The following is a 19637-nucleotide window of genomic DNA, read 5'->3' as shown; positions in this document are numbered from 1 at the left end:
CAAGCAAATGAAGAGTTTAGTTCTATAGATAAACAACTTCTTTATTACAATAAATGCGATGTTTCGGTGTAGATATTTTATCAAGCAAATGAAGAGTTTAGTTCTATAAATAAACAACTTCTTTATTACAATAAATGCGATGTTTCGGTGTAGATACTTTATCAAGCAAATGAAGAGTTTAGTTCTATAGATAAACAACTTCTTTATTACAATAAATGCAACGTTTCGGTGAAGATACTTTATCAAGCAAATGAAGAGTTTAGTTCTATAGATAAACAACTTCTTTATTACAATAAATGCAACGTTTCGGTGTAGATACTTTATCAAGCAAATGAAGAGTTTAGTTCTATAGGTAAACAACTTCTTTATTACATAAATGCAACGTTTCAGTGTAGATACTAACATCGTGGCTTGAACACCGAAACGTCGCATACATTGTTATAAAGAAGTTGTACATCAATAGACTATCCCCCTTCTTCATCACACCAACTCTAGAATGCCACTTAAAGGAACTCATTTTCTTGGTTATTGCAGATGAGAAGTTCAACTCCTCATGCGTGCGTGGATTGGTCAGCACAGTAGCCAATAAGACCATGATGCCAGACCTGACCTTTGACACCGTCAACTCCACTCTGCTCAATGGCGCGGGGAAGTACTTCGAGGAATGCAAGATCAGGTGGACAACAGCGAGCGCGGAATACTGGGCGTAAGAGAGATAACTTGTATGCATTAAATATGTATAATTTAGAGGATGAAAATGGCTTCCATTTCTAGAGATCCAAGTTACACTGCTCCATATGCATGTAACTACTACAACTACCACTACCACTACTATCCCTACTACGACTACTACTACTGCTACTACTACCGGGGTAGAATAGGTCTTCAGCAACCCATGCTTGCCGCAAAAGGAGACTATGCTTGTCGTAAGAGGCGACTAACGGGATCGGGTGGTCAGGCTCGCTGCCTTGGTTGATGCATGTCATCGTATCCCAATTGCGTAGATGCTGATGATGGTAATCACTAGATTGTCTGGACCAGACTCGATTATTTACAGACCGATGTCATATAGCTGGAATATTGCTGAATGCAGCTTTAAACAACAATCAGCATCATCATCACGAACTGTTTCAGACTGTACGTGACGCGGTACCCGGAATCCGACGGCATCGGCAGCCTGGGACCTGTGAGTCTGAAGAACATCATCTGTCTCCTATTTGCCTGGATCCTCATCTTCTTCTGCCTAATGAAGGGCATCAAGTCTTCTGGGAAGGTGAGCAGAGACCTTCCAGTCACACCGTCTATCTTTCTTCCTGCAATGGCTATACATGTATAACTCGTCTGTATGTCCCATTGGTCGGTGTAATACTCGTTCGTATGTCCGCTTGCTCGTTAAATAACTCGTCTGTATGTCCCATTGCTCGTTATATAAACCGCCTGTTTGTCACATTTATCGGTGTATTACTCGTCTGTATGTTCATTGCTCGGTGTACAACTCGTCTGTTTGTACATCTGCTCGGTGTACAACTCGTCTGTTTGTACATCTGCTCGGTGTACAACTCGTCTGTATGTACATCTGCTCGATGTACAATTTGTTTGTATGTCCATTACTCCGTGTACAACTCGTCTGTTTGTACATCTGCTCGGTGTACAACTCGTCTGTATGTACATCTGCTCGATGTACAATTTGTTTGTATGTCCATTGCTCGGTGTAAAACTCGTCTGTTTGTACATCTGCTCGGTGTACAACTCGTCTGTATGTACATCTGCTCGATGTACAATTTGTATGTATGTCCATTACTCCGTGTACAAATCGTCTGTTTGTACATCTGCTCGGTGTACAATTTGTTTGTATGTCCAACTGCTCGTTGTATAACTAGTTTGTATGTCCAACTGCTCGGTGTACAACTCGTCTGTATGTTCAACTGCTCGGTGTACAACTCGTCTGTTTGTACCTTGCTCGGTGTACAACTCGTCTGTATGTCCATTGCTCGGTGTACAACTCGTCTGTATGTCCAAGTGCTCGGTGTACAACCCGTCTATATGTCCATTGCTCGGTGTACAACTCGTCTGTATGTCCAAGTGCTCGGTGTACAACCCGTCTGTATGTCCATTGCTCGGTGTACAACTCGTCTGTATGTCCAAGTGCTCGGTGTACAACTCGTCTGTATGTCCAAGTGCTCGGTGTACAACTCGTCCGTATGTTCTTCTAGTAGTTGGTTACATACTAACGGGATTGTATGTTCATCTAGTGGTTGTGTAACTCGGCATGGATGTTCTTCTCATTGTTTCTTCCAAAATGGTTTTAAAACATTATTTGTTCTTGCAACATGGGTTCCAATGACCTGTTTCTCGTGGGTTTCTCCCGCGTTTCTCTTGTTTTTCTCAGGTTGTGTACTTCACCGCCACCTTCCCCTACATCGTGCTTGTGGTCCTGCTGATCCGAGGCCTGACTCTGCCGGGGTATGAGAAGGGCATCGAATTTTACATTATACCTGTATGGGAGCGTCTTCTGAATCCTTCGGTAAGCTGTGGTGAATCTATCTTCTGTTACTCACGGTAACATAGGTAATAATGAACTCGTCCCCTGTCACCCAAGGTAACATAGGTAACAGTGAACTCGTCTCCTGTCTTCCCCGGTAAACTAGGCAAAAGTGAACCCATCTCCTGTCTTCCAAGGTAAACTAGGTAATAGTGAAGCCGTCTCCTGTCACCCACGGTAAACTAGGTAATAGTGAACCCGTCTACTGTCCTCCACGACAAACTAGACAATAGCCAACCCGTCTACTGTCTTCCAAGGTAATCTATGTAATAGTGAGCCCGTCTACTGTCTTCCAAGGTAAACTTGGTAATAGTGAACCCGTCTACTGTCTTCCACGGTAAACTAGGTAATAGTGAACCCATTTCCCGTCTTCTGTCTTCCACGACAAACAAGGCAATAGTGAAGTCGTCTTCTGTCTTCCAAGGTAAACTAGGTAATAGTGAACCCTTCTACTGTCTTCCACGGTAAACCAGGTAGTAGTGAAATCGTCTTCTGTCTTCAACGGTAAACTAGGCAATAGTGAACCCGTCTACTGTCTTCCAAGGTTAACTAGGTAATAGTGAACCCGTCTACTGTCTTCCAAGGTAACCTAGGCCGTATTGAACCTGTCTACTGTCTTCTAAGGTAAACTAGGTAATAGTGAACCCGTCTACTGTCTTCCAAGGTAAACTAGGTAATAGTGAACCCGTCTCCTGTCTTCCAAGGTTAACTAGGTAATAGTGAACCCGTCTACTGTCTTCCAAGGTAAACTAGGTAATAGTGAACCTGTCTACTGTCTTCCAAGGTTAACTATGTAATAGTGAACCCATTTCCCGTCTCCTGTCTTCCACGACAAACAAGGCAATAGTGAACCCGTCTACTGTCTTCCAAGGTAATCTATGTAATAGTGAGCCCGTCTACTGTCTTCCAAGGTAAACTTGGTAATAGTGAACCCGTCTTCTGTCTTCCACGATAAACTAGGTAATAGTGAACCCATTTCCCGTCTCCTGTCTTCCACGACAAACAAGGCAATAGTGAACCCGTCTACTGTCTTCCAGGTTAACTAGGCAAAAGTGAACCCGTCTACTGTCTTCCAAGGTAAACTAGGTAATAGTGAACCCGTCTACTGTCTTCCAAGGTAACCTAGGCCGTATTGAACCTGTCTACTGTCTTCTAAGGTAAACTAGGTAATAGTGAACCCGTCTACTGTCTTCCAAGGTTAACTAGGTAATAGTGAACCCGTCTCCTGTCTTCCAAGGTAAACTAGGTAATAGTGAACCCGTCTACTGTCTTCCAAGGTAAACTAGGTAATAGTGAACCCGTCTACTGTCTTCTTAGGTAAACTAGGTAATAGTGAACCCGTCTACTGTCTTCCAAGGTAAACTAGGTAATAGTGAACCCGTCTACTGTTTTCCAAGGTAAACTAGGTAATAGTGAACCCGTCTACTGTCTTCCAAGGTAAACTAGGTAATAGTGAACCCGTCTACTGTCTTCCAAGGTAACCTAGGCCGTATTGAACCTGTCTACTGTCTTCTAAGGTAAACTAGGTAATAGTGAACCCGTCTACTGTCTTCCAAGGTAAACTAGGTAATAGTGAACCCGTCTCCTGTCTTCCACAGCAACTAGGCAATAGTAAACTCGTCTCCTCTCACCCACGGTAAACTAGGCAATAGTGAACCCGTACCCTGTCACCCACGGTAAAGTAGACAATGAAGAACCCGTCTCCTGTCAATCGCGGTGAGCTTGTTAGAAGTAAACTTATCTTGGTTTTGTCACTCGCAGACAACAAGGTCAAGAAGGGCCTTCTATTTCATGATAGTACACCCGTCGTTAATGACACTCTGTAACTTTTGGCATTTGTGGAATTTGAGACATTGTATCGTTGATTTAGCTGTTATTGCAGTGTTGATATTGCCGGCCACACACCATTAACCGGCACCCGTTCTACCACGTCACATATCAATTGTTGGCATTGGTTTCCAGTGACATATGTTTCTCGATAGTGACCACAAAAGATGTTCGAGTGATCAGTTTGACTGATGTGAGTCATCGGGGCCCGACTGTGTTGATCATTGTTCATAGGTTACCGCTCCATGATTTACAGGCCGCCGTAATATAGCCGGGACATTTCTAACTGCGGCGCCAAACGACATTCTCTCACTCACTCACTCACTCACCACGACGCCAGATCTGTTTCCCGTCTAAGGGTCGGTATACAGCATACGAAGGTTGTGTTGACGGATGTATTCATTTTTAATGGTACATGTCGTCATTTACATCGCATACGTCATAATTGTGGAGCCGTTTCGTGACAGGTATAAGGTCAATTGTGCACTTTGTGATAAAAGCATGAAAGGCAGCACAGTTGTAGGTAATGACGTTCCAAATATTTTCAGATATGGGTCAGCCAAAAATCCAATATAGCCGTCAAATCCAATATGGCCGCAATCGAGGAATGAAATTTTAGTACATCACATGTGAACATGACCCACAACCTAAATATATAAAGAAAAACATTTTGGAATATATTTACCAACACCATATCTGTAAAGGAAATAATGTTATCATAATAGACTATTTATGATGATTAAGGTCATCTGAAGTGTGAAAAAAATAAAAAAATATATTCATTTTCTTACTTTTTCGGCATATCTTTAAGACATACTTCATGAAGGCCAATTAACTATACCAACATTGTATACTTATATGGTGAATATAGTGACAACAACAGAGTATTTTAAGAACAACATTTGTATTCATTAAAATATGCTTTAAATAGCTAATGGTTTGAGTTGGTTAGAGGCAATTAACTGTGATCACAGTTGGCATCATATTTGCAAAGTGGTGAACCATTTTAATGTGCCACAACACAGTCGCAGCATCCTGTGCATCCCTTCTTAGACTTACAACTACATCTCAGAAGCTCTTGGCATGACTTAGAAGCTTGTGGCCGTGTGGTCCATCATCACACACATTCGGTATGCGATCCTTCGCCTACACAGCAAGCTCCAAGTGGAATGAACTCCCTCTCTCCATAAAGACTTCCTTATCACCCTCCTGCTTAAACACCCCATCAAGACCCACCTGTTCAAGAAACACTCCCACTGACTATAAGTTTCATTACAGCGCGGGGGCACGGGTGGCCCAGTCGTCTAAAGCGCCGCGATTCGCTGTGCAGAGTTGCGTCCCTTGGGCACGCCAGAAACCTATGATTGTGGGTTCGAATCCCGGTTCGCCCCGATTATGTTTCTAGGTTTGTCAGCACCATACCCGTGCTCGTGGGTTTCACCGAAGTGGTAAACGTCTGAGACCTACATCGCTTCGGGCTTTCCTCCCACATTAAGCTGACACGCCGTGATATAACTGGAATACTGTTAAAAGCGGCGTTAAACCCAACTCACTCACTCACTCATTACAGCGCACAGAGCACTTATGCACAGTGAATGCTGCCCTATACAAATGCATAAATTATTATTATTATTAATATTATTATTATTCCATATTTCCCACGTTGTCTTTGTTTTACCTTTTCCCGCAAAGAAAGATGTATGGTGACAGCAAGTTAAGCTCAGAATAGATGTGTCTTTCCTCTGGATAGCTTCTGGAGCTGGCAAATAATTCAGATATTTGTCTGTTTATGTCCTTATCGGATTCTATAGACAGAGAAAGCTTGTTCACTTCGAGCTTTTCTTTCAATGTCTGTGACCAGGCATAAAAAAGACAGCTTCGGAAACATGGAATGTGTATGATGAACACAGTTGAGGTTGAGCTTGAGGCTTTCAAACTCATTGGTGATGTACCAACCGAACAGGATGTGAAGAACATGACGCCAGTCATTCGGCGTGTTGTGGTTTGAATGTGTGATTCTGTATCTGTACAGGATGTGAAGAACATGACGCCAGTCATTCGGCGTGTTGTGGTTTGAATGTGTGATTCTGTATCTGTACAGGATGTGAAGAACATGACGCCAGTCATTCGGCGTGTTGTGGTTTGAATGTGTGATTCTGTATCTGTACAGGATGTAAAGAACATGACGCCAGTCATTCGGCGTGTTGTGGTTTGAATGTGTGATTCTGTATCTGTACAGGATGTGAAGAACATGACGCCAGTCATTCGGCGTGTTGTGGTTTGAATGTGTGATTCTGTATCTGTACAAGAGATGATGAGACACACAAAGACTATTCACTAAGAAAGGTAAAGCAACTGATTCCATTCCTCCACATCAATTACTTTGTACCAACATGACCAAAAAGCTGCATTTCATACTTGCCACTGTTGGGGACTAAGTCTGGTGGTCGAAACAGCCCTTTCCACACGCACTGAGAGAGGATGGGTAATATCAGAAGCACATGTCTATGAAGTTGTGTGGACTACACTACCACAAGCTTCTAAGTCATGCCAAAAGCTTCTGGGAAGTAGTTGTAAGTCTGACGGGGGTTGTTGTGTCACATTAGATAAGTACATCACATGTGATCACATTTAATTGTCACTTGCCAACCAAAACATTTGCCATATACAATCATATTACGACAAATATACATTTTCTTCTTGAAATATTCTATTATTTACCATATGTGTATAATATATTGCTATAGGTGATTGGCTTTAATGATGTAAGAACGAAATGCATATACTTTTAATATTTGCTATATTTAGATTATCTAAATCGAAACAAATATTCTACTAAAATAAAGTTATTAACTTTACAGATGTATTGTTAGATACATGTTCATTTTTCATAATATATTTAAGTTGTGGGTCATGTTCAAAAGAGATAGACGAGAAATGCATTCCTCCTTGGCGGCCATATTGGATTTGTTTTTAGATGACCCATATCTGAAAATATGTGGAATGCCATTACCTACAACTGTGCCAAGTTCCATGCTTTTAACACAAAGTGCACAATTCACGAAACGGCCCCACTATACAATTAGACTGACATTTTGTCCCAGAAATAAAGTTATCTATAATTTAGAGCTGAGGCAAACAAGACTTGCTTGATTGAGTTGGTCTCCTTTTTTTAATTTATTCTCCAAAATGGAGTTTGAACTGAGGCAAACTAGACTTGAGTTAGACTCCTTTTTTAATTTATTCTCTCGGGTCTTGGACACAGTGTTGTTGTTTACTGTTATAGGTATGGGGCGACGCAGCGGCTCAGATATTCTACTCCCTGGGACCAGGTTTTGGTGGTCTGCTAACGATGTCCAGTTACAACAAGTTCAATAACAACTGCTACAGGTAGTCAGTTAAACAAACGCTTAGTCCGTGAAAATATGTAATTTTGATAGAAACAAACATCTCCATTTAAATTGAAAAAGAAGCCCCAGTCAGATGGAGATTAAGCCTGAACCTGTGGAAAATCTAGACTTGCTTCATTTAAGCTATAGCATAATAGTAAGGGCTGGGCAGAAGGGCAAGTAGTCTGGTTCAGGGCCTGTAAGACAGACTAGTAGTTAATCCGTGTCTTCGTGTTCACAACCACGTCTACCTAACGTCAAGTGTACCAATACCAGTTTCCAGCATACACAGGTTTTGTTTGTTTGTTTGTTTGTTTTATGTTTAACGCCACTCTCAGCAATATTACAGTTATATGACGGCGGTCTGTAAATAATCAAGTCTGGAACAGACAATCCATATATTTTTGATTATGAATGCTTAACATATTTTCAAGGGACGCAATAATAGTTGCGTTAATCAACTGCGGCACCAGTGTCTTCGCGGGGTTCGCCATCTTCTCGCTCCTTGGCTTCATGGCCTATCAGTCCAACGTGGAAGTGTCCGAGGTCGCCGACGAGGGTACGTAGCACTGGTTCAGCCGTGTTAATTAGAGAGACCTCTGCTGTTAAAAAAACCCAAACCATTTAGAAAGTTTTAACAAATGTTATATTTGGGACAACACTTTCTTTTCAAAGTACAGATTCTAGTCCTTTGGTGGGTTGAGTCCCATTCGGGATTCGAACCCACAGTTTAAGAGTGAAGTTCATAATCGCCCACACAGAAAGTCAGCGATCTAACCCACGGTGTCTCAGACACGGAATTTTCCACAAAAATGAAAGTACAACTGGTAGACGAGATCACGTACTTTGTATACCCCTCTGACAAGTGTAAATTGGCATGGCTCCCATGGCCGAAATTTATGAATTTGTCGTGGAAGCCTTAGTGGCTGAGTTGGTCAGATCCTAATTCCAAGTTGCGAGTACATTATCATTTGTTTATATTTGTTTTGAAGAAATGTAGAAAAATGTGGACTCAAAAATTTGACATCAAATCAGATAGTGTACTGTTTTAACAACGTCACATTAACTCGCCATTTTCAATTTTATGGAATAATGCGTTCAACTGACGTCAGTCAGCTATTAGAAAACAATAAAAAAGCGGAACAATTTAACCAAACAGACGGCCACTTTACCACTTTTAAAATGAAACTACAAAAAATTGATAACACAACTTCAAACTAAATCAATGCAATACGCATCGACCAAACACAAGAATGTTCAGAAAGTGATACACGTCCACAGCACTTTTTTTAGTAGAAAATGCGAAAAAGTGAAAAACACGTGCTTCTTGGGCATCTGAAACTACACGTGCAATAAGGGTATATAAAGGATACGGACGGCATGCCAGACACTCACACTGATACGAAATACACCACAGAAATGCCACGACTGACACCCGAACGACGCGAGCGGGCCCTTGGTATGATACAGATTGGAGCCACCCATGCCGACATTGCTAAACCTCTTGGTTGCCCCCGATTTGCTGTAACTAGCTTGATGCAACATTAAAGACAAAAAGGGCAGACATCAGACAGTTCAAAAACAGGCAGACCCAGGGTAACTACGCCCAATGAAGACCGGAACTTGCGTACTTTACATCTCCGGAACCGATTCCTGGAAGTGACGTCATCAGCGACCAGTGCCTTAGGGCATGTGGGTAATCAACAGCCAGGCGACACAGGACTCAAGGAATTAGGGCTTACAGACCTTATAGAGAACAGTTATTGATAGCGCAACATCGTCGTTAAAGACTGAGATGTGCCTAGGCTGTACGTCGTTGGCAGTGAGGGTCGTCTTCACTGATAAAAGCCACTTCTGTCTGTTGAAAGCGTGTTTACCGCAGAACGGCGTCATGTTGCCCTCAGGAGGAATGGTGGAGGGAGTGTTATGGTGTGAGGAGGAATTTGTAGGCAGGAGTGAACACCACTGGTCGTAGTTAACGGAAATCTGACAACACAGCGTTACGTGGATGACATTCGTCGTCCGATTGTCCAACTATTTCTACATCAGCTGGTGTCCTTCATTAGACAACGCAACACCGCATACAGCCCGAATCGTATAGAGGTTCCTTGCAGTCAACAACATCAACGTGTTGCCATGGCCTGCAAGCTCCCTGGACATGTCTCCATAGAACACATTTCGGGTGTCATGGGTCGTCGTGTTCGACAGAGACCACATTCTCCAGCCAACCGATAAGAACTGACCCAGGCCCTCAAAATAAAATGGCGCTTTATCCCACGTGGCGTCATGAGACGACTGACGGAGAGTATTTGCGTGTTTTGTAGCAGAGGGTGGTTAAGGTGGTTAATGTGACGTGTCATTAAACTTTAGAAATGTGTGCCCTTTTTGCATTACGTTGAAAGCTTGTTTTGGCTACCCCTCCTCAATTCCGGCAACTGTCGTGCCAACATCGGATGCTTGATGACCGTCATTGCAAATGATGATTTCGTTGAGATTTTGATCCTTCAATACGTTTTACTTCATACATCTATCTTTTGTGGTTTTCAAACTCGAGTGATTTAAAACTATGGTAAAGTTTCCTTTGACCGCCAGTTGATCAGCCAATTATGATTGAGGAAATATATGATGCTCAGGTAAAAATACTGAAACTATTTTCACCTGTATCCGTGTCAGGATATAAATTACAAGTCCCTCATGCTACTCTGTAGAGGAGCAGTAGGGGGGTCTATCGGTCAAAGCGATAGCTCGCCAGGCCTAAAGACTGGTTTAATTCCTGCAAGCGTATTATTTGTGTATGCAAGGGGTGTTCCGGGTTGGTATACACTAATGCTGAGAGCGGCGTTACACCTTATTCAACCACTCAGTGTTCTGTGATTTAATGTCATGTTAACGTTCCGTTTTCTGAAAGAAGAGGCAAAATGGTACAACATGTTAAGACGTTACCGGCATTGTATATTTAAGGTGTTGGATTAGCGTTCATCGCTTACCCAGAAGGCATATCTAGACTTCCGGTTGCTCCACTGTGGGCCTTCCTGTTCTTCTTCATGCTGCTGACCCTAGGGATGGACAGTCAGGTACGACAGACCTCCCCCTAATGTGCAACAGTTATTACGACACCCCCCCCCCCCCCTCCCAATTTTTAAAAACTATTCAGCTTAGACCTTTCCCTTTTAAGGTCCTAATAAATTGGCATTTAGAAGTTATAGAATTATGACGATGAATATTATGTATAACATCTTCTTTATTATAGTATATACATAGCGCCATTGTATTCCTTGTCATAGTAATAACGAACACATATTTTAAAGCAATTTCAAATGACATGACCTCTATGTGACGTGTTCGCAGTTCGCCATGATGGAGTTTCAAATGACATGACCTATATGTGACGTGTTCGCAGTTCGCCATGATGGAGACAGTTATCAGCGGCATCTCGGACGTCTTCCCGCAGTATCTCCGTAAAAGGAAGACGCCCTTCACCTTGATATGTTGCATCATCGGCTTCTTACTCGGCATCCCCATCGTCACCTACGTGAGTAGACGGGGGATTTCTGATGGTTTCTTGATTTGTCTCATTCCTGTTGCTCTGCTGTGGGTACCAGTACTCCCTTAAACTAGTTCCTGTAATACGATGGCATCACTATGATGTTTTCATTTTAGTTGATGATATTAATCACATTTCTACCTGTAGGGTGGTTTATACGTGTTAACTTGATACTATTCTCTACCTGTAGGGTGGTATATACGTGTTAACTTGATACTATTCTCTACCTGTAGGGTGGTTTATACGTGTTATCTTGATATTATTCTCTACCTGTAGGGTGGTATATACGTGTTAACTTGATATTATTCTCGACCTGTAGGGTGGTATATACTTGTTAACGCTGGTGTTATTTTTCCCTGTAGGGTGGTACATACGAGTTAACTTGATATTATTCTCTACCTGTAGGGTGGTATATACGTGATAACTTGATATTATTCTCTACCTGTATGGTGGTATATACGTGTTAACTTGATATTATTCTCGACCTGTAGGGTGGTATATACTTGTTAACGCTGGTGTTATTTTTCCCTGTAGGGTGGTATATACGAGTTAACTTGATATTATTCTCTACCTGTATGGTGGTATATACGTGTTAACTTGATATCATTCTCTACCTGTAGGGTGGTATATACTTGTTAACGCTGGTGTTATTTTCTACCTGTAGGGTGGTATATACTTGTTAACGCTGGTGTTATTTTCTACCTGTAGGGTGGTACATACGTGTTAACTTGATAATATTCTCTACCTGTAGGGTGGTATATACTTGTTAACGCTGGTGTTATTTTCTTCCTGTAGGGTGGTATATACGTGTTAACGCTGACGTTATTCTCTATCTGTAGGGTGGTACATACGTGTTAACGCTGGTGTTATTCTCTACCTGTAGGGTGGTATATACGTGTTAACTTGATATCATTCGCTACCTGTAGGGTGGTATATACGAGTTAACTTGATATTATTCTCTACCTGTAGGGTGGTATATACGTGTTAACTTGATATTATTCTCTACCTGTAGGGTGGTATATACGTGTTAACTTGATATCATTCGCTACCTGTAGGGTGGTATATACTTGTTAACGCTGGTGCTATTTTCTACCTGTAGGGTGGTATATACGTGTTAACTTGATATTATTCTCTACCTGTAGGGTGGTTTATACGTGTTAACGCTGACGTTATTCTCTACCTGTAGGGTGGTATATACTTGTTAACGCTGACGTTATTCTCTACCTGTAGGGTGGTATATACGTGTTAACGTTGATATTATTCTCTACCTGTAGGGTGGTTTATACGTGTTAACGCTGATATTATTCTCTACCTGTAGGGTGGTATATACTTGTTAACGCTGACGTTATTCTCTACATGTAGGGTGGTATATACGTGTTAATGCTGACGTTATTCTCTACCTGTAGGGTGGTATATACGTGTTAACGTTGATATTATTCTCTACCTGTAGGGTGGTATATACGTGTTAACGCTGATATTATTCTCTACCTGTAGGGTGGTATATACGTGTTAATGCTGATATTATTCTCTACCTGTAGGGTGGTATATACGTGTTAACGCTGATATTATTCTCCACCTGTAGGGTGGTATATACGTGTTAACGCTGATATTATTCTCTACCTGTAGGGTGGTATATACGTGTTAATTTGATATCATTCGCGACCTGGAGGGTGGTATATACTTGTTAATGCTGACGTTATTCTCTACCTGTAGGGTGGTATATACGTGTTAATGCTGATATTATTCTCTACCTGTAGGGTGGTATATACGTGTTGATGCTGACGTTATTCTCTACCTGTAGGGTGGTATATACGTGTTAATGCTGATATTATTCTCTACCTGTAGGGTGGTATATACGTGTTAACGTTGATATTATTCTCTACCTGTAGGGTGGTATATACGTGTTAACTTGATATTATTCTCTACCTGTAGGGTGGTATATACTTGTTAACGCTGATATTATTCTCTACCTATAGGGTGGTATATACGTGTTAATGCTGATATTATTCTCTACCTGTAGGGTGGTTTATACGTGTTGACGCTGATGAACTGGTACAGTGGCAGCTACAACCTGTTCGCGATAGGTTTCTGCGAGCTGTTCTGTATATCGTATGTCTACGGTAAGTTGAAAACTAATTTTAATTTGGCTTCATTTGAAAGTTCTCTTCCTTCCAAAAAGGGATTTTTGAATTACATTGTATAATGCAATCATGTATTTTTCAACTGTACGCATAAAGCGTAGACAGATCGAGTGTTGTAACTTTCTGTTTTTCATGTGCATTAATGCCCGGTTGATGCATGTTGATGTCATATTGTCACTATTGTGAAATATGCAGTGATACTTTATCACTGACGCCACAAACATAACATCATCAGGGACCCGTTTTAAAAAAGCCATAATAGCGCTAAACTCCCATACATTAAAATAGACTTACGTCGGTTGTAGCGGTACGATCGCTTTGAGGAACGGGTCCAACAACATGAAAACAGGATTGATATTGCATAGGTGTTTATACGTTTCCTGTTTTAAAGTGATAATTAATCATCGACTCAGATCATTTGTAAAAGGTCGAGCATGTTAGTTATCATCTACGCAAGGGACACATGGCATTGACAAGGTACCTTACTTTCATGTCCTAGTTCTCCCTTCGTGTATCACTTCTAAATGCCTTTCAAAGACTTAAAAAGACAATACTGTAACAGACCCGTGAAGATTCGGGGTAGAATAGGTCTTCAGCAACCCATGCTTGGGGTAAAAGGCGACTATGCTTGTCGTAAGAGGCGACTGACGGGATCGGGTGGCAGGCTCGCTGACTTGGTTGATACATGTCATCTATTCCAATTGCGTGGATCGATGCCCATGATATTAATCAGTGGATCATCTGGTCCAGACTCGATTATTTACAGACCGCCGTCATATAGCTGGAATATTGCTGAGTGCGGCGTTAAACAACCAAAACTGTAACAACATGATGGACAGAGAACAGATGGTGAGGAAACCAATCCTACAAGAAGCCCATTAAACAGGGAGAGAACACATACGTGTGTGTGTGTTCGTGTGTGTGTGCGTGCGTGCGTGCGTGCGTGCGCGTGTCTGTGTGTGTATGTGTTTGTGTGCGTGTGTGTGTATGTATGTGTGCATGTGTGTCTGTGTGTGTGTATGTGTGCGTGTGTGTGTGTATGTATGTGTGTGTGCGTGCGTGTATGTGTGTGTGCGTGCGTGAGTGCGTGCGTGCTTGCGTGTGTGTGTGTGTCTGTGTGTGTGCGTGTGTCTGTGTGTGTATGTGTGCGTGTGCGTGCGTGTGTGTGTATGTGTGTGTGCGTGTGTGTGTGTGTGCGTGCGTGCGTGCGTGCGTGTGTGTGTGTGTGTGTGTGTGTGTGTGTGTGTGTTTGTGTCTGTGTGTGTGCGTGCGTGCGCGTGCGTGTGTGTGTGTGTTTTGCATAATGAGATCATAATTGGTGTAAACCCGTGACTTTCTCCGGTTCCAGGTATCAAGAGATTCATGTGTGACATTGAGATGATGTTGGGGTTCAAACCTAACGTTTACTGGTGGGCGATGTGGACGGTCCTCACGCCTCTCACAATACTGGTAAGGCAATACACACATCTACTGTCAGTGAGTGAGTTGTGTTTTCGGACAGCTTTGAACAATGACATGAATGAACCGTTACATGCCCAGAATTGGTAGCAGTTGTCTTGTTGGTGACAACTTATTACTGTGTGTCGCGAACCCCTATTTAATGCACATATATGGCGTTACTCAAGGGGTGAGTGAGTGAGTTGGGGTTAACGCCGCTCATAACAGTATTCCATTTATATCACGGCGTGTCAGCTTAATGTGGGAGAAAAAGAGATGCAGGTCACAGATGTTTACTTCTTTGTGAATCCCACGAGCACGGGTATGGTGCTGACAAACCTTGAAACGTTATCAGTGTGAACCGGGATTCGAACCCATCATGTTAATAGGTTGCTGATGTGCACAGGGTATGCAACTCTACACAGCGAATTGCGGCGCCTTAAGCGACTGGGCCACCTTGTCCCCCATAACTCAAGGGGTGATTTGGGCTTGACGCCGCTGTACGCAACTCTGCATAGCGAATTATGGCGCCTAAGGCGACTGGGCCATCTTGTCCCCCATAGCTCAAGGGGTGATTTGGGCTTGACGCCACTGTACGCAACTCTGCATAGCGAATTGCGGCGCCTTAAGCGACTTGGCCACCTTGTTCCCAATAACTCAAGGAGTGATTTGGGCTCGACGCCGCTGTGAACAGTTTGTTGGTAACATCATGGCGGAATGTAGACGTAAAGCATAAAGCTACGCCGCTGGTAGACGTCACCATTAAGGTGAAACTGGTGTGCAGGCTATGATGCTGTCTCATCAAGCACCATAATCATCTTGAAATCTGGAATTCGAACGGACGATCTGCTGATCCAGGCTAAGAAGTTACAGCACATTTGACGACTGATCGTTGACGTAGTGTTGCTGATTGATGCAAGATGCCCAGTCTGTGCCTTGTCCAAGCTTGGCTGTGGAGGTCGCTATGGGCCAACTTATGACACGAAGCACATCCATGATTTTCCAGCGCATGCCCTTTGTATTACCATAACAACCTCTGACCTATTCGCCACCTCATCGACGTTTCAGAAGAAGTTACGATATCACTGCTTCCCTCTCTCTAACTCTGAATTTCTCTCGCCAAAATTTGGATGGACGTTATTCAAAATGCCCTTTGTATTACCATAACAATCTCTGACCTATTCGCCACCTCATCGACGTTTCAGAAGAAGTTACGATATCACCGCTTCCCTCTCTCTAACTCAAACGGCAAAATTTGGATGGACGTTTTTGAAAAATATTTTTACGAATTTATAGTTGCGAATAGACCCCTGTTATTTACCACAATAGGAGACGTTGAGGTCGTTGCTATTAAAGCCTTGGCTTGTCATGCCGAAGACCTGGTTCGATTCCCCTGGAAACTAGACTTATAGTCGTTTAACTCCCTTGCCTCGGGAACATGTGAAAAAGGCGGCGTTAAACCATACTCATTCACTCGCACCTAACGCACTGAAACCTATATGCTAATGCCGCCCTTTGCAGTTCATCATCATCATCAGCGCCTACAACGCAGCTCCCGCCGGCTACAACGACTACACGTTTGAGCCGTGGGCCCAGGGAGTGGGTTGGATGATGTCGCTGGTGCCTGTTGCCGTCATCATCGTCACCGCCCTCATACAGATCAAGAGACTGGGATTTGTAAGTCGACACCGCGTCTTTCTTTGTCAGACGGGTATAGTGCCATTATAGCCTATTGTTTATCTAAATACGTGAATGTCAATTACTTGTTTACATGACACCTGGCCGTTTCTGTAAAAAATCGAATCCAGACTGGAGGCACCAGTGATTGACAGTATGAGCATCGTCCTACGCCGTACGACAAGCATGGTTACTAAGGATCTATTCGGCACTCAGCAATATTCCAGCTATATAACGGCGGTCTGTAATTAATCGAGTCTGGACCAGACAATCCAGTGATTGACATCATGAGCATCGACCCACACAAATGGGATACGATGACATGCATCAACCAAGTCAGCGAGTCTGACCACTCGATCCCGTTAGTCGCCTCTTACGACAAGCACAGTCGCCTTTTTCGGCATGTATGGGTTGCTGAAGACCTATTCCACTCCGGATCTTCACGGGTCTTGCAATATTTATTGTATCATTACTGTAAGTAATATTCCCTACCGGCGGAATGGCGACCTTTACTTTATAAGTATTAGTACACATGTACCAATCTTTGTTAATTAACCATCGCGATATTTCGTGATTCTATTTCAAGTTGCGAGAACCATAGTTCTGTGTGATATCATAAACACTTTATATCAGTACTAATTGTTTCTGAAACAATAAATTTTGAGGTATGAGATCTTTCATGGGTTTGAAATAAATTATCGATATCATATGATATGAAATTAGTCTTGAACACGCTTCACCTTACAGAGGAACTCCTTAAAGCCCACTGCCGACTGGGGTCCGGCTGACCCCGCCAACAGGACCGGCAGGTACGCAGACATGGACAGCGTCGACATCGGCCCTTCACTGGCTTACATCTCTAAGGTCAACGAGGCGTTCGAGACAGACGACCTTCCCCTCAAGAACGTGAACGGGACCACGCCCCAGGACGATACCCTTACGAAGGAGGAATTAAGCTCATCTTACTCCCTTCGTCTATAGACTTTCTGACACCTCAAAGTCTCGTTAAGCGTGTACAAATTTGCATTTGAGTCCCGAATTCAATTCTATTTATTATTTCGTTCCCCTAACCCATTCCGTAACCTTCATCTTGTCCAGAATTCTGAAACATTTCTCAAATGCCTCTGAACGTTGTCCTTTAATCTGGTGTTTATATAGAAACAGTTTTATGTATACAATTTCTCGTACAAGCTCACGTATTTGTGTTTTAGCGTAATGTGTGTGCACACGACAGTGAAACTCCGTTTGAGCGGACCCTTGTCAAACCAGAAACCTGGCCCCAAGGACAGTTTATGTCTGAAACGTCTACCAAGACACAAGGGGACATAACTCCACTCCCGTCCTTCGTAATTCCGGTAATTTGTCAATTCCGATAATTTCACAAGGCATGGTACCGTTTGATTTACCAAAGTTTTAATGCATACGGTCTCTCGCGTTATTTGAATGTGGTTAGTGTACGTACAACACTATCAATGCAGCTTCCATCGCCAGTAGGCGTCACTTACTCTATATACAGGACTCGCCTTAATCCGGAACTCGGATTAAACAGCATTTAGTTGTAATGTCGTAACCTATGGCGTCTAATGTCGGCGTCTACGGCGTCTAACCAATAAACCAATAAACCGAGAGGTGTTTAGTCGTGTATAATCCACATAATTAATAATAAACATGTCTTTTCAAAATGTGTGAGAGAGAGAGTTGGGTTTAACGCCGCTTTTAACAGTATTCCAGTTATAACACGGCGTGTCAGCTTAATGTGGGAGGAAAGCACGAAGTGATGCAGGTGCCAGATGTTTACCACTTCGGTGAAGCCCACGAGCACGGGTATGGTGCTGACAAACCTAAAAACATTATCAGAGCGAACCGGGATTCGAACCCACAATCATAGATTTCTGGCGTTCCCAAGCGACGCAACTCTGCACCGCGAATCGCGACGCCTTAGACGACAGGGCCACGCGTGCCTCCATCCAAAACAATAAGAGTTTAACGTGGCATTGAGAAGTATTTCCGAAATATCGCGGCGCGTCGGTATGTGGGAAGAAAATCACAAGTTATGCGGGTCTTTGGCACGGGTATGGTTCTGACAAACCAATGATCATAATGATGTGAGATTCGAACCCATGATCACAGGGGACAGACACGTCTAATTGATGCAACTTCGCGGCGAATTAGGTGTTTTAGACGTCTGTCCCGATCAAATCAACCCCAACCCTCCCCATCAACCCCCACCCACCCACCTAGAGAACAATAGTTTTAAAGTTAGTAAGACAATATTTTGGGTTAGAATTTTTAAGATTTTCTTTTCAAAATAGGCTATTGAATTTTTTTTTAATTCGAAATTGAGTTTTAACAAACGCTGCGGTGGTACTCCATGTTCCTTTAGCAATACGCGACTAGCCATTTGTGAATTGCCTTTTGACATTTTCTATGATTTATGTCTTTTTATCTTTGACGATTTATCAGACCTACGTTATTCTCTTTGAGAAATGGTTCCAGTTAGATGTATGCTAAGCCTTAAGTTCTTCCTTCTTTGAGTATGGAGCGCACCATACACATCGTGCATAATAGTCAGAACCAGTGTGATATCAATGTTGTTGAAAGGTAATAAAAAACCAATTAGAATAAATACACTTTTATGACTTTGACAAAAGATGCACACAGATATAAATATTGTATCACGCAATATATTTGTCGCTAGGTTTCACTGTAATAAATGACTCCTGAGCATATTTTGTTTGTGAATCCTTGTTAATGTCATTTAGTAAATGCCGTTAATGTTCATCTCCACGGCGTTAAGTGAAGATGGGTTTTTCTAAAGCGATTGTGGAAGCTTAATGTTGGCGACAAACCAAGAGGGTCGTTGGTCGGAGAAAACTTTGATGGGGACACGGAAGATCCGATATACAGCTGGCAGTCAACATTTCATCTTATCTCATCACGTTGAAATATATCCTGTCTGCTGTGTGTTGAAATATTTTCACTCTCTGCTGTGTGTTGAAATATCTCCACTGTCTGCTGTGTGTTGAAATATCTCCTCTGTCTGCTGTGTGTTGAAATATCTCCACTCTCTGTTGTGTGTT

The 19637-nt window shown here is 42.6% G+C and overlaps 1 protein-coding gene across 2 annotated transcripts in view; it reads left to right on the top strand.

Annotated features, from left to right (window-relative positions):
- The window catches only part of LOC124134387 (sodium-dependent proline transporter-like), a 37585-nt gene extending 18301 nt beyond the window's left edge, over positions 1-19284 (top strand). For both annotated transcript variants that reach the window (XM_048381097.1, XM_048381098.1), the window contains 11 exons: positions 535-706; positions 1135-1273; positions 2390-2524; positions 7656-7759; positions 8193-8317; positions 10720-10832; positions 11159-11290; positions 13323-13422; positions 14792-14892; positions 16402-16557; positions 17305-19284. In XM_048381097.1, the coding sequence (XP_048237054.1) occupies positions 535-706; positions 1135-1273; positions 2390-2524; positions 7656-7759; positions 8193-8317; positions 10720-10832; positions 11159-11290; positions 13323-13422; positions 14792-14892; positions 16402-16557; positions 17305-17538 (1511 nt within the window). In that variant the 3' untranslated portion in view covers positions 17539-19284. The remainder of the gene's footprint in view (positions 1-534; positions 707-1134; positions 1274-2389; positions 2525-7655; positions 7760-8192; positions 8318-10719; positions 10833-11158; positions 11291-13322; positions 13423-14791; positions 14893-16401; positions 16558-17304) is intronic.
- Positions 19285-19637: the final 353 nt, after the last annotated feature.

This window comes from Haliotis rufescens, unplaced genomic scaffold (assembly GCF_023055435.1).
Source record: "Haliotis rufescens isolate VD_foot unplaced genomic scaffold, xgHalRufe1.0.p SCAF_35, whole genome shotgun sequence".
NCBI lineage: Eukaryota > Metazoa > Mollusca > Gastropoda > Lepetellida > Haliotidae > Haliotis > Haliotis rufescens.
This window is presented reverse-complemented; position numbering and strand designations above follow the sequence as displayed.